Source organism: Gymnoscopelus braueri (genome assembly GCF_963280865.1).
Source record: "Gymnoscopelus braueri genome assembly, chromosome: 13".
Lineage (NCBI taxonomy): Eukaryota > Metazoa > Chordata > Actinopteri > Myctophiformes > Myctophidae > Gymnoscopelus > Gymnoscopelus braueri.
Window position 1 is genome coordinate 43,476,599 of NC_137615.1, and position 15,914 is coordinate 43,492,512.

At 39.3% G+C, this 15,914-nt stretch overlaps 1 protein-coding gene across 2 annotated transcripts; it reads right to left on the reverse strand.

Annotated features, from left to right (window-relative positions):
• Positions 1-1,048: 1,048 nt before the first annotated feature.
• On the reverse strand, positions 1,049-8,250 carry LOC308098153 (CD209 antigen-like protein A). Of its 2 annotated transcripts, none has more exons than XM_080446396.1 (6): positions 8,069-8,250; positions 7,825-7,899; positions 3,905-3,994; positions 3,655-3,788; positions 3,357-3,460; positions 1,049-2,060 (listed from the first exon to the last, which is right to left on the reverse strand). In XM_080446396.1, the coding sequence occupies exons 1-6, from the start codon at positions 8,076-8,078 to the stop codon at positions 1,892-1,894; spliced, it is 582 nt and encodes a 193-aa protein (XP_080302522.1). In that variant the 5' UTR covers positions 8,079-8,250; the 3' UTR covers positions 1,049-1,891. The 2 variants fall into 2 exon arrangements, with proteins under 2 accessions (XP_080302522.1, XP_080302521.1); XM_080446395.1 differs by having other exon boundaries at positions 1,050-2,060; positions 8,060-8,125.
• Between the last annotated feature and the right edge of the window lie 7,664 nt (positions 8,251-15,914).

The following is a 15,914-nucleotide window of genomic DNA, read 5'->3' on the forward strand; positions in this document are numbered from 1 at the left end:
CCACCTACCAGGGCCAGATAGACAGAGTGAGACAGCTCAACCTATTGCCATTGACAGGAATCAAACTCTCAACCTTCAGACTCACAGGCTGAGACACTACCTGTAGTGCTATAGCTTCATCCAGGCTGAAGTTGTCTGTTGAAGATCATAAACTTTTGCCTTCTGTCATGAACCAAGCCCCTGTTTCACTAACACTAAGATCACTCGTTCACAAAACATTTACCAATAGAGAAATTGTATGTCTCCTCGAAACCGAAACCAGTGAAAGCAGCCGATCTACAAGCTCACAAAACGTTGCTATCTGAAAAGTTGTGAGATTGTAGATCGGCTATTTTCACAATGAAGTACGTCATACATTGAAAAAACATACTCTCATAAGCATTTCATGTTATCTTTACCGTTTGCACATGTATTCATTGATACAGTCATGTTTTTTGCAATTTAACTTAAATGAGTCTGCATCATGTGAGGCTTGAACTGGCAACCTTCAGGTTGTGAGGCACGCGTTTAAGGGAGAAGCCATTGGACCAACAGACAAAAACCTGTGAAAAAGGAGATCGCTCAGATGATACAGTTTCACGCAAATAGCTGGAAAATCCTGGGTTTAAGTGTTTTTCAAACTGCTCAAAATTGCGGACAATCTAAGGGCGGAGCTTACTGGTCAACGTGATACATGTGTTCCTCATGAGTCAAGGCACATGTGTAAGCAGGTTTAATGGCTGTCGGCCAAACGAGACATGACTTTTGCCTGTTTAAAGTTTGCATTTTCAAAAAATCGCTATAGCGCCCCCCTTTGACCAATTGGAGTAAGATTGGTTTCAGTGATATTTGAAATGACCCTCAACATTACCGCAAAGTTTCAAAGAAATGTGAGTCTGCATGTATGTGTTAGGGGCAGATGAATAATTGTCATAAAACTGCAATATTCATTGGCTCATTAAAGCTTCATTTTTTCACTTATGGAAAATCTTTTGCATCAGTTTTTCGGCATAGGTTCAAAGTTCATGTGTAAAACGTTTCGTGCAGATTACTAAAAAATCCCAGGAGGAGATAGGTTTTAACTGTTTTTCATATTATTCAAAATGGTGGGAGATCTAAAGGTCAGAGGTCAAAAGTCAGAGTGTGAAAGTTGTTGATCATGAGTAGACGCATATGTATATTGAAGTTTCATGGCTGTAGGTCAAACAGGGCATGAGTTGTACCTGTTCAAAGTTGGCATTTTGCTATAGCGCCACCTTTTGACGAAAGATTGTGAGAATTATTTCTTGATAGTTTTTCATGACCATCTACCATATGGCCAAGTTTCGTAAAAAGCGTATGCCAAAAGTGGGAGAAGAAAAAAGAGGGGAACATTAAAACAGGTCCAGAGCTGAGAGCTCTGGCCCCGTAATAATATTTTTTTATTTTTTAATTATATATCTATAACCCTAACCTAACCCTAACCCTAAAACCGAAATAAAGTAACAAAAAACTGAAAAAAATGTACCAAAATCCGCCAAAAAACTACACATGCATGCACGCTGCATGTGTCCGTTGCCTGAGGGGCTGAGCCCCCAACCTAGTAGAGACCTAGCACCGCCCCTGATGTAAAGCACATAATCAATCAATAATAAATGGCAGATAAAATGAAATAAAATGCTTAAAACTGGTGAGAAATGATGCATAACTTCTCTTGCACTGTTTAAGGAATACAACAGAACAAACATTATATTAGATTAACTAAATAATGAAAATGTGAATATAAATTGTAATGTAATGTCTACAGTGCATATTGGGTAGAACTGCAAGGCAGACAAACCAGAGCAAACATACAAACTACCACATGCAAACACAGCCATCATGTAGCTGTACTAACACACCAGCTAACTGATACATTGTGAACATGATGGCTTCAGCCCACAGCTCTTTCACAGACACAGTAGGCAGAGTCAGAACACAACACATCGTTCCATCCTCTGGTAGAAGAGGAAGAATCAGACCCATCATAAAACTCAACACAGTCTTGTTCTGCATTACTGTGCTGGCTGTGTTGACCATGAGGCTCACCAGGGGCCCAGTAGCTGTAGAAGTATGGAACATATAATTAATACAATACTTTTACAAGGATGGTTTTTCACTCTAAATCATTTGTTTTTTAATTATTACCTAATTTTATATTCAGTGGTTTTCAAACATATTCAGTGCTAAATCAGCCAATCTACAAGCTCACAACATGTTGCATCGCAGTGTGTTGTAAGCTTGTAGATCGGCTATTTTTGCCACTTTTGAAAATGTATGGGGTAAATGTATGAATAGTTACAATTATAGAAATGAGTGCACACAAAGTACTGATATAGTAAATGAAATAAAATCAAGATTATAATTAGCCTATTTCATATATTTCACTAATAATGAGCGATTGCCACAAAATCCCAGGGTTCACCTGGATCTCATGACCACTTTTGGTTATAATTACTCAGGAGCAGTAATAAATGACTACTGTAGTTACTTATTATTCCTTAGTAATTAGTTGGTATCAAGAGATATCAATAAGTTATTAGTTGGTATCAAGAGGTATCAATAAGTTATTAGTTGGTATCAAGAGGTATCAATAAGTTATTAGTTGGTATCAAGAGGTATCAATACGTTATTAGTTGGTATCAAGAGGTATCAACAGTGGTGTAAAGTAACTACAGTAAGTACATTTACTCAAGTACACTTTTGAGGAATTTTTACTTTATTATTTCCTATTTTCAATACTTTTACTTCTACTTCATTACATCTCAGAGGCAAATATTGTACTTTTACTCCACTACAATTATTTGAAAACGCGATGGTGCATGCTTAAAAAGAACAGATCTGCAAGCTAATAATATGTAGCATCGCAAAGTGTTGATAGCTTGTAGATAGGTTCTATTTGTGCATGTGACAACCTCCTAGTTCCATGAAAGGGCTGCTCCATGGCTCTGGGTCTGGGCTGCTCTATGCAGCTGGACACAGACACACCGCAGCTCAGACAAAATACAACCCATACAGTGAAGACATCCACAGGCATGGCCTCACAGGCACGGCCCGTTTCGGAGGCACTGAAACAGGTTGTACCACGAAGGGTTAATCTAGCCCTGGTAACGCAACGTTAATTAGATCAGTAATGTAATAATATTAACATTACAATACTAGTTACTGGGGAAAGTTTTAAAATTACAGTATTAATCAGTAACGCGTTACTGCCCAACACTGCTGATGATACATCAGTGTGCCTCGACACACCCTTTGAGAACCACTGTTCTAGATATTAGATGCAAATTAACTAGAGATTTGTAAACATTTAATACCCTTTAGAATAATGAAGGTAAAGTGAAGATGATTAGTCTTACGTTGGTGTGGTCAGTGGTGTTCCATCCACCCACTGGAAAGATCCTTCTGTGGCTCCGTCAGTCAAACCAAGCCACACTCTCTTGTTGAAACTGTCAATAAAGTCCTGGACAGAAAAGCTGCTGGTTACAAACTGTACAATAGCCATGTGTCTCCAGAAAGTGGAATAGGATACAACGCACATGCATGAAGCCTTGCACACATGCACACATCACACACACACACACACACACACACACACACACACACACACACACACACACACACACACACACACACACACACACACACACACACTACCTGTTTTTCTTTGCTCTTTATAACAATCAGGTCTGATTGTGTGTTTCTACACCATCGTCTGCACTCATCCCAGGGTTTCTTCTCAGTAGAGACGCAATGACAATCTCTGTTGAATTCATGGCATCCAGGTGATTCTAACAATAAAACAATAAAGTTGGACACTGTTTTATTGTTTTTCTCTCTCATAATGAATGACAAATGTTGAACAACATGATATAACAATGAATGAAAACAGTGATGTCTCACTGACCACAGAGCCTCATCTTCATGTCATCTCGCTCTTTCACTAGTTGGTCTCTCTCCTTCACATGTTGGTCTCTCTCCACCTTGTTTTTCTGATCTGTATGGAAACAATATAAAAATAGGAGATCTACTAATTAAAAAAATGTACACCAACTGCAGCAAGTCAATTGTTACTAGTACAGTATATTTCATGCTAGCAGATCTATCAGGAGGATGGATCTGTGTGCAGCTTGTGTGTTCTCCCACTGCTCACTTGGGTTTCCTCACACACCAAAACACATGCATGTGAGGGAGAAACTCCTGTCAGTGACCTTGAGCAAGGCATTGGTTTTAGAGCCCCCACCTGAAGCAAACACGTAACAGTGCTTCAGCACCATAGACAGAAGGACAGAGCAGTCTGCATGGTGCTCTGTAGGATTGAGACTGGAGTGGAGTTAACTAACTATGAGGCAGTGGCGCAGCCAGAACGCTAGTATAGGCTGGGCCTAGGCAGGAGCGGGTGGGCACGCATGCGCGCGTGCACGCGTGCCCACCCGTGCGTCGTTTTTTTGGGCGGCGTTTGAATATGTTTTTTTTGCCAAGAAAGAGCACTACAGGCCCTGAGAGTGTTGATGGAGATGTAAGGTCAAAGGAGTTACACTGTGTCTTTGTGGAACCTAAGGAAAGCACATGATCGTGTGCCAAAATAAAATTGACAGCTAATTGAGGGTAACAATTGTTCATAGGAGCCAATTAATTCATGAAATTAACGCTTAATTAATGCTTAAATCATAGGTTAATTCATTGTTCGTTTATCATGAATTTGTCATTAATTCCTGTTAATTAAAGGTAGGGTAAGTGATTTGCAATTATTCAAATAATTGCAAAATGGGTCTATGTTCTGATAGTGCTCGTTACTATAGAGTGTCCTGTCCATATAAGGAGTCTCCATGTCTCTCCAGCTCTTTATAAAACAGAAAATGCATTTTCGTTTCAGTTTCAGTTTCGTTTCCAATTTTATCCAATCAGGATAGAGAACTCAATCAGGATATAGATTAAACAAGTGAAATTGGAAGTGATGACACTAAGAAATGAGCAGGCAAAATTAGAACTGGAACGCTATAAAAATAAAGCTTAAAAATGGGTACTTTCTCCTGATTGGCTGAGATTTTGACACCTACCAGAAAATGTATTTTCTGTTTATTAAAGAGCTGGAGAGACGGGGAGACTCTTGTTACTGAACAAACACTCTCTAGCAATGATTACTATCAGAATATAGTGCTTAAACCTTTAAAAAAAAAACTTTTTGTTTTAACCCAAAAATATCACTTACCCTACCTTTAAGGATGAAGTCATTATGACCGCCCAGGGTCATCAACATGTCCGTACTCAGTAAATGGACAAATATGTCCGTGGCAAGACTTGTCTATGTCTGTGGCACTTTTTTCTTTTTCTTTTTTTTCTCTATAATGTCCTTTTTTTGTTGAATATTCACAATCTAATCTTAAAACATGTGTGTGACTAATTTTGGTGACTCATTAAGTGTCGGGATGGCATGCTCATTAATACGTTGCAGGAGATTTGTGGTATTGTACGTTACACCTGTACGTACCACGTACGTCGTACGGTATGTATGAGTCAAGTCAACGGTATGACCACAGTGGAAAAAGAGCAAAAACAGATGGCATGTCATCTGTTGAGAAGGAGCACCAAGGCAAAGGAGGGCAGAACTGGACAAGTAAAGCACATTTTCGTCAGTTGAGAGAATTTTTTTCAAAGTGTCCAATAATAACAATAACAACAAAATTATAATAACACTCAACAAGCATAATCCATGCCCTTGATCTACAGCCTCACCATCAGACCTCCTCCTCACCTCTGATCAAAGTTAGGAACCTTTGCATCAAACTATTGTGACACTGCATTCCTTTCAATCCTGCCATATGCCATTCATTATCATCACTCATCATGTACTGTACATAATTATCTGTTTTGACACTCAAGTCTTTTTCCTTTGTTCCATCGGCAAGCTTTCTCATCAACATGGATTAGGCCTATTGTACCTGTTCACCTTAATGGAAACCACAGCCATTGAAGCGACGTTGACGAACAAAAAACTAGTTTAGCTGGAACTTCCTGTCTCCTCCTGTCCTCAAGTAAAACTGTCCTCTGAAAAGCCATCTGTCAGCCAGCCATCTGCTAAGTGGCCCTTTTGCTTCTGCAATGTAAGATGAAAGCACTGTCTGTACCCAAATATTGAAATCCCAAACATGGAATATACTTGGACCATGCCACATTGGAATGCTTGTCTCAGCACTGCCACCTGCCAGTATACAGTGGATAACTTCCGAGTCTCCAGGTTTTCTAAAGTATAGGCTAGCTAACCACTTTAACCCTGACATCCCAAAATGTGGGCATGCCATTATGGGCAAAAAATTAAAGAGAATTGCTGATCTACAAGCTCACAACATGCTGAGATGTGTTGTGAGCTTGTAGATCGTCTTTTCTCCCAAAATTCCCCCAAATTGAATTGATAAGTGGCTTGTTTTAAAATGTGTAGTGCAGTGGAATAGAGTAGACACTATGGCACATCAAGAGTCCATTAGTACTGTATACATTTGGGGCTAGGCCTATGTGTTTCTGGTAATATTATTGATCACTTATTTTGCATGTCCGTGGCAAAAATAGAATATTGATGGAAATGTCCATCGCAAGCTGGCATGGTGATGACCCCTGCCCCCGCCCCATGAGTTATTTATGGGTTATTTGTAATATTATTATTACAATAACAAATAATTAAGAATTCAAAAATACTTATTTAATAGAATCTAAACCCACTTTTGAAATCATTCACACATAAACCCGATGCTTTTTGAAGGATTTGTTTGTGGTTGCATGTTTCTCTCGAATACAACCTGGCAACACTGGTTTGGCAGTGTTGCTACTTGCTACGAGTGACAAAGTCACAAGTTGACACGGAACCAGTAGAATATCAACTCAGTATTATGGCGCTAGTAAAGGCTGGGAGAGTGTGTTGTTACTGCTGTTTTATGGTCGTTTGAATTATAGTTTATATTTGGGAATCAACAGGACCATTGTGACTCAATCTCAAAGACACCTGACTTAATATTTTGAGGACATTTACGGCAAAAATAAGAATGAATTAATACAAAAATGTTGTGGCCCGCACAGCATCGGCCTGGCCCAGTCAAAATTGTATTCCGTCCTACATTTCGCCTCCCTAAAAATGTAATTCCTGGATATGCCACTGACTTAATGGACTAAAACTATCTACACCTACACTGCAGTAAGCTAATTTTAGCATTAAAGAACAGTAATACATGTGTCATAATGAGTAAATACTGTATAGGATCCTGATGAGAGTGCATGAAAACAAACACATCACACCCATCCTCCTCCGTTCACTTCACTGGCTTAAGATATCCCTGTAAACTCATCAGTACATCCAACGCTCCCTTCTACCTCAAAGAACAAGTCCCCCCACAAACCTCGAAACGTGACCTCCACTCTACAAACACTAACCTCCTCCACCCCCTCAAGACCAAGCTACATACCATGGGCAACCGGGCCTTCTGCTGTGAAGAGCTCTACACCACAGTATTTTAAGAGAGGATTTACAGACCTACCTTTTTAATAAAGCTTTTATGCACTCATGTTTTAAATATTTGTTTTTCTTTTTTCTAGATCGTTTTATTGTGGCTATACCATTTGACAGTCAATTGCACATGAAATCGCAACCTGTAATGTCAAATGAGATGTAGACAAATTCACATAAAGGGCTGAATACACAATCTCCTCGTACAGATAATAACTAATGCTGCTAACTACTTTACAGCAATAGTAAGCAGCAAACAATATACTAATGTATTGGAGAAACACATGGTGGATGTATAGAACATTGTAATATTGTTATGAAACTTGACTTACTGAGAGAGAGTGGGACAGCAATGACGAGGAGAACTAGAACAACAATTAGCAATCCGACACCGATTCTAACCTTGTCTGGAGGACACACACACACACACACACACACACACACACACACACACACACACACACACACAGAAAATGATTGAGTGAGATCAGTTAAAATCTTTGAAGGTCTATTTTAAAAAAGTGTAAAAGTGTTTTATGTAAGTATTGTATTTTTAGTCCCAGTAACATCTCTTACCATACGACATTATCTTCTGTGGATATTTCTCCGGAGCTGTAGTCGTGGTCTAAGTATTGTCTACTGGATAATGTGCAGACATTCGCACCTCTATGACTTATACGGTCCACCTCTTCACAACACACTGAACCAAAGAGAAGGGTGGTGTTTCTTTTATTCATGTGCCTCTCTTTCTCTTTCATTTTGGTTTGTTCAGCCCTCTTCCAGTGTGGGGACGGTATCTCTTGAAGGTTTTGTTTTTGTCTTGTCTTGTTTTGATTTGTGAAATGATATACAGCACATGAGAGTGACAGTGGTGGTGTAATGGGTTACGGTCTGAGTTGGGGTTACGTTTGGGGTTATGAATTAGGTTTAGGGGTGGGTTTAGGTTTGATATTAGGAGTTATGGAATATGAGTTAGGTTTTGGGATGGGTTTAGGATGGGGATTAGGATTAGGAGTTATGTAATACGAGTTAGGTTTTGGGATGGATTTAGGATTGGGATTAGGAGTTATGGAATATGAGTTAGGTTTTGGGATGGGTTTAGGATGGGGATTAGGAGTTATGGAATATGAGTTAGGTTTAGGGATGGGTTTAGGATGGGGATTAGGAGTTATGGAATATGAGTTAGGTTTAGGGATGGATTTAGGATGGGGATTAGGAGTGGAATGCACGTAAATCAATGCTATGTCCACAAAAGCAACTGTATGTAGTGGGAATTCATGAAAACGTTTTGTTTTCTGCCAATATGACATATTTGAGCACAGTTTAATTTCTCTTTGTGTGTGTGTGTGTGTGTGTGTGTGTGTGTGTGTGTGTGTGTGTGTGTGTGTGTGTGTGTGTGTGTGTGTGTGTGTGTGTGTCATTATACAGTGCTTCCACATGCCACTTAGCTGCAAAGGTGAGTGGGTGCGTATTATACTTCACACGGTTATTATATAGGCAGATGCCTTTTCCGAGTACAGTGTTACTTGAGGTCAGGAGGAGATCAAGTTCTACCAGCTAAACTAGTTTTGTGTTTGTTTTGTCTTGGTTTCCATGAAGGTGAACAGGTAGACTATGTCAATGCAGCCTGATCTCCAAGAATTTAGTATACATTGCACGGATCCAGTGCACGTCATTCCGTGCATGGTCGCCTAGAAACCCTGAAAATCCGTGCATTTGTACGGCGAGTCCCACGGTGATCGTAACCAGTTGCAACCCGGAAAAACACGGAAGCAGAGCAGTCCCCACAACAAAATGTACGATTCTGTGCCTATCGGTACTAACTCAAACGGCGCTGAGTAGGCTCAAGGGAACGTCGCAACGTTCGGGACGGCAACTCGCTCGCTTTAGCTCACTCGGTGGTCCCTTACGTTCCCTTGAGACTGCGCGCCTCCGAAATGGTTTAGTCACAATGGGGGAGATGCTAGGCGGCTATGCAAGGATTTTCGGGTTTTCCAGTGCACGGTATTTGAAAAACGTTCAATGACAACGTTTCCTCTGGCGATCGGGTTGGTCAATGAGAAAGTCTATGCGAACAATGGCAAAAGATTTGAGTGTCAAAACGGATAATTATGTACATGATGAGTGATTAATGAAGGCATGGCAGGATTGAAAGGAATGCAGTGTCACAATAGTTTGATGCAAAGGTGCCTAACTTTGATCAGAGGTGAGGAGGAGGTCTGATGGTGAGGCTGTGGATCAAGGGTTTCCATGGATTATGATTGTGGAGTGCTATTATGGTTGAATTAAATGATCAAAGACGTGAGACAGTAGATATCGCCAGTGCCGGCCCTGAGAATTTGCAGGATTTATTGACATTAAAAATAAACAATGCAATTTGTAAGGAGCCCCAATAAACCATTTTAAGTAGAATTATTCAATTTGAAGTTAAACAATACCTGGTAATGTGTGTGGTTATGGTAATGATTACCATGTCTTAAGCCATGTTTTCACTACAGTGCCATAATTTTTCCAGCAAAATAATTAGATTTAAATAACAGTGGTGTAAAGTAACTAAGTACATTTACTCAAGTACTGTACTTATAATATTTACTTATTATTATTATTATAAAACATACATTAACCACTTTAGCCCTATATTACACATATTTGAAAATAGCTGATCTACAAGCTCACAACTTTCACAATGCTATTTTCAAATATTTTAGTACCTTTACTTTTGGTAGTTTGAGTATATTTTGATGTCAATACTTTTGTACTTTTACTCAGTACTTTTACTTTGTAACATTTCTAACACAGGCCTTTTACTTGTAATAGAGTATTTTTATATTGTGGTATTGCTACTTAGAGTACTTATTCCACCCAAGACTTGTCTATGTCCGTAGCACTTTTTGTTTTTAAAAATTACGAAAAATATCGTAGAGAATTTTTCATTATAATGTAAAAACATATTCTAAATATTTACAATCTAATCGAAAAAACATTTCTTTGAATAATGTTGGTGACTCATAAAGTGTGACGTGGTCATTAATATGTTGTAGGAGAATTGTGGTTTTGTACTTGGTACCCGTACATGTTTGCATCAGGTGAGGACAACAAGACAGCTAGAAGTAATGTTTGCAAACTAGACGCGTCGCAATTCAGGGCAATTGCAGAGTGTGGTTGCACCGACGCTAGTCGCGGGTCGCTGCCACCGGGACTCGAGGAATACGCTGGGAGGAATACCGTCGGAGCCTGTGCCAATTACATTGTCACGCAACTCCTGATATCACTTGCGTTTCATTTTGAGAGGATTGATCCCCCCAAAATAAGGTTTTTGCATCAAACGGTTACATTTTGCGCATTTGTGGTGCCCCCTATGGATCAAAGTGGAAATGCTTTTGGGGATTTGTTGAGTAAAGCACCCTTGACATGTGATTCAAATTTGGTATCGATTGGACGTTTCGTTCGTGATTTTTGGCATTTTTGGTAAAACGGGCCCCTCCCACTAACTTTGGAAGCCAATTACGGACGAACGGTAAGGACTATCAAAATGCCGTTTGGATATGTTTATCGCATGGGTCCAGAGATCATGTGTACCGATTTTTGTGAAATTTGGACAAAATATATGGGAGGAGGAGCTAAAAGTGTGTTTTGAAGAAAATTCTAAATGGCGGAAAATCTATTCTGACGCAAATAGGCGTGTTCTATATGGGGAGTTGCGTCATGACCCAAGGAATCTAGGGAAAAAAAGATTTTGATTTTACGACCTACGGTTCAAGAGTTATAGGCCAAAACGTAAAGGGGGCTGTTATAGCGCCACCATGTGGCCGATTAGTGTAATTATTTTTTCAATAATTTCAGACTAAATTATGAACTTTCCATTAAAGTGGATGGGGCAATTTAATGCACAAATAAATCAATATCAATTAAACTATGCAACCAATCTCTTAGCAAAATACAAGCACACGATTCCCGGTGAGGCCGATCATTTTGACATATGGCACTAAATTGGGAAAAATACACTGTGTGAGTTGATGCGGTTTGAAATATTGTTTATCTATAATAATAATAAGAAGAATAAAGTGTGAGGATTACTATAGTCTGGTTGCCCTGTTAGGGCAACCACACTAATAACTGCCTCAATTCCCTGAAAATGTCAAAACGTGCGTTCAATCCTTTGTGGGAAAGTCTTTTTTTTAAGACAATGGATTAATGGATTGTATGACTATGAAACACATTTTAGGCGGGTGCATATATAAAAAAAAAAGCACCTTACCCAAAAAAAAATTGAACAAAAGGTTTCTCAACTGTTTTCTGTAGTATGTGGTGTCCTGAAGAACATACTAAAAGTCTACCAAAGTTTGATCACTGGAAAGGTGTTATTTTCAAGATGGCGTCCAAGATGCCCAAAAAGTCATTAAAACAGCCTAACTCCTTCATTATTTATCCTACCTACCTAGACAAGTACTGTTTGTGTCTAACCCTATGTTTTGGGGGCCTAGGCATCCGTTGGACTTGTCCAAATTGCAGAGATACAATTAGATAATTGTGGATTCCAATATTTAGTTTGTGACTCTATTAAAACCCTCTGAAATGGTCTCCCGTTTCAAGTTAACTAGTACAACAATGCCATGCAGGAATTAAATGATTTCATCTACACGACCAGTGAGCAACACAGAGAATCCACAGATTCCAGGATGAAACGAGATCACGCTGACCAGGAAAAGATCAAAGAAAAACTTGGCACTTTTAAACCATGCCTGCCAAATACAACAGTGTAGTTGCAGACGATACGGACTGCCATGTATGCCTGCTTGTGGACCATGTCAAGTCGAGAATTGTGAGAATCCGCATAATCAACCTTTATGGGAGGAAGAGTGTGATAAGTCATTGTAAATCTGGTGCGGATCCAAGAAAAAAAAAATACAAACGAATATATAAAGAATACAAAAAATACAAAAACAATATAAAATACAAAAGCATGAAAGAAGAAAAGTAAAAAAAAAAAAAAAATAGGGGTTAGCGGTACTGAGCCTTCACGGGGCGGCCCTGTTTTGACTAATTTCACTGTACCACACAGTAATAATGCATTTATTCCCAAAATAAATTGTTGAAAGCTGAATTTGAATTATAAGTAAAATCACCAATGCTGGGCATTATGTCACGTGGAAAAGGACAAGTTTCTTACTTTTTTACATAAATACCCTTATAACCAATTTTTAAATACATAATTGTACTTATAATCACTTCACTATAATTGATATAAGCAAATTGGATTCCTAGATCACCAAAACATAGGGTTAGACACCAAAATTACTTGTCTAGGATGAATAATGGAGGGGTAATGGTCTTTTAAGGAACTGGCAGCGGCCATCTTGACATTTCTACATTTCTAGTGGTCCGATTTTGGTAGACTTTTGATATGTTATTAAGTACACCTTATACTACAATAAACCATTGAGAAACCTTTTGTTCCAATTTTTTGGGGGTCAAACCATATTTGCACCCGCCTATTTGCCATTGTTTTAAAAGCCAATCTACAAGTTCACAACATATTTCATCATGACATGTTGAGAGATTGGATCTGGTATTTTCGAAATGTTTCTAATAATTTATTTATTTACTTGGCCTATAATGACATGCCCAAAATGAGGATGCCGGGATAAAAGCTGTTACCTATTCTGAAGAAAACCTTAAGACTGCCAGGAGGCTAAGACAGGCATTAAATGTGGCATGATGGAAGTCTATTCCGTATTTGGAATTTCAATAATTGGGTCTTATCAGTACAGTGCTTCCATCGCACGTTACATGAGCAAAGGGCCATTTAGGTGCAGAGGTGAGTGGGTGCGTGCCATATGGTTACTGTAGAGATTGCTGGCTTTTCAGAGGACAGTGTTACTTTAGGTCAGGAGGAGATCAAGTTCTACCAGTTCTACCTTACCATCCAAAACTATCTTTTGGATTGGTATGGTAGCTTCGATAGTTGTGGTTTCTTTCCATTGTGGGTATATCTTGATGAGAAATCTTCTATCATGATGAGACAGTCTTAGACCTTGCATAGTTGTGATGTAAGATGTGTGGAACAATGGAAAAAGAAAGGTCAAAGTCAAAAACGTCATGCACCTGTATCTACATGATGAGTGATTGGATGCATGGGCATGACAGGATTCAACGGAATGCAGTGTCACAACTACTTTCATTCAAGGGCTCCTAACTTTAATCAGAGGCGAGCAAACTTCTAAGCTGGAGGTCTGATGGACTGATGGTGATTGTGGACCCCAGGCTGTGGATCAAGGGTTTCCACTGATTATGATGTGGAGTGTTATTATAGTTACGGGGCCAGAGCTCAGCTCTGAACCTGTCTTATTATTACGGGGCCAGAGCTCAGCTCTGGACCTGTCTTATTATTGTAGGTATTCTGTTTCTGCCACTTTTCGCAGTTCTGGCTGAACCGTGCTGTCGCTTTTTACGAAACTCGGCCATATGGTAGATGGTCATGAAAAACTATCAAGAAATAATTCTCACAATCTTTCGTCAAAAGGTGGCGCTATAGCAAAATGCCAACTTTGAACAGGTACAACTCATGCCCTGTTTGACCTACAGCCATGAAACTTCAATATACATATGCGTCTACTCATGATCAACAACTTTCACACTCTGACTTTTGACCTCTGACCTTTAGATCTCCCACCATTTTGAATTATATGAAAAACAGTTAAAACCTCCTCCTGGGATTTTTGAGTAATCTGCACGAAACGTTTTACACATGAACTTTGGACCTATGCCGAAAAAATTATACAAAATGTTTTCCATAAGTGAAAAAATGAAGCTTTAATGAGCCAATGAATATTGCAGTTTTATGACAATTATTCATCTGCCCCTAACACATACATGCAGACTCACATTTCTTTGAAACTTTGCGTTAATGTTGAGGGTCATTCCAAATATTACTGAAACCAATCTTACTCCAATTGGTCAAAGGGGGGCGCTATAGCGATTTTTTGAAAGTGCAAACTTTAAACAGGCAAAAGTCATGCCTCGTTTGGCCGACAGCCATTAAACCTGTTTACACATGTGCCTTGACTCATGAGGAACACATGTATCACGTTGACCAGTAAGCTCCGCCCTTAGATTGTCCGCAATTTTGAGCAGTTTGAAAAACACTTAAACCCAGGATTTTTCAGCTATTTGCGTGAAACTGTATCATCTGTGTGATCTCCTTTTTCACGGGGTCTTGTCTGTTGGTCCAATGGCTTCTCCCTTAAACGTGTGCCTCACAACCTGAAGGTTGCCAGTTCAAGCCTCACTTGATGCGGACTTCATTAAAGTTGCATTGCACACAACATGATTGTGTCAATTAGTACATGTGCAATTGTTAAACATAACCTGAAATACTTATTTGAGAGGGTATGTTTTTGCAATGTATGACATACTTCATTCTGAAAATAGCCGTTCTACAATCTCAAAACTTTTCAGATAGCAACGTGTTTCTGAGCTTGTAGATCGGCTGCTTTCACTGGTTCACTTTTATCTTCAACAGACAACCTCAGCCTGGACAAAGCTATAGCACTATAGGTAATGTTGCAGCCAGTCAATCCAAAGGTTGAGGGTTCGATTCCTGTTAATGGCAATAGGTTGACACGTCCAATCAATCCATTCTGCTTCCATCCTTCTCTGTCTTCAATCTATTGTTTCCATGTCTCTCTCTCTTCAATCTATTCCGTTTCCATGTCTCTCTCTCCGCCCTTAGATTGTCTGCAATTTTGAGCAGTTTGAAAAAACACTTAAACCCAGGATTTTTCAGTTATTTGCGTGAAATGGTATCATCTGTCTGACCTCCGTTTTCACTGGATCAGGTCTGTTGGTCCAATGGCTTCCCGCTTAAGTGAATGTTTCACAACATCAAGGTTGCCGGTTCAAGCCTCACTTGGTGGAGACTTCATTTAAAGTGCATTGCAAACAACAAGACTGCATTAATGAATACATATGCAATTGATAAAGATAACATGAAATGCTTATCTGAGAAGGTCTGTTTTTGCAATGTATGACATACTTCATTCTGAAAATAGACGATCTACAATCTCAAAACTTTTCAGATAGCAACGTGTTTCTGAGCTTGTAGATCGGCTGCTTTCACTGGTTCACTTTTATCTTCAACAGACAACCTCAGCCTGGTCGAAGCTATAGCACTAAAGGTAGTGTTGCAGCCTGTCAATCCAAAGGTTGAGGGTTCGATTCCTGTTAATGGCAATAGGTTGACACGTCCAATCAATCCATTCTGCTTCCATCTTTCTCTCTCTTCAATCTATTATGTTTCCATTTCTCTCTCTCTTCAATCTATTCCTTTTCCATGTCTCTCTCTCCGCCCTTAGATTGTCCGCAATTTTGAGCAGTTTGAAAAACACTTAAACCTAGGATTTTTCAGTTATTTGCGTGAAAT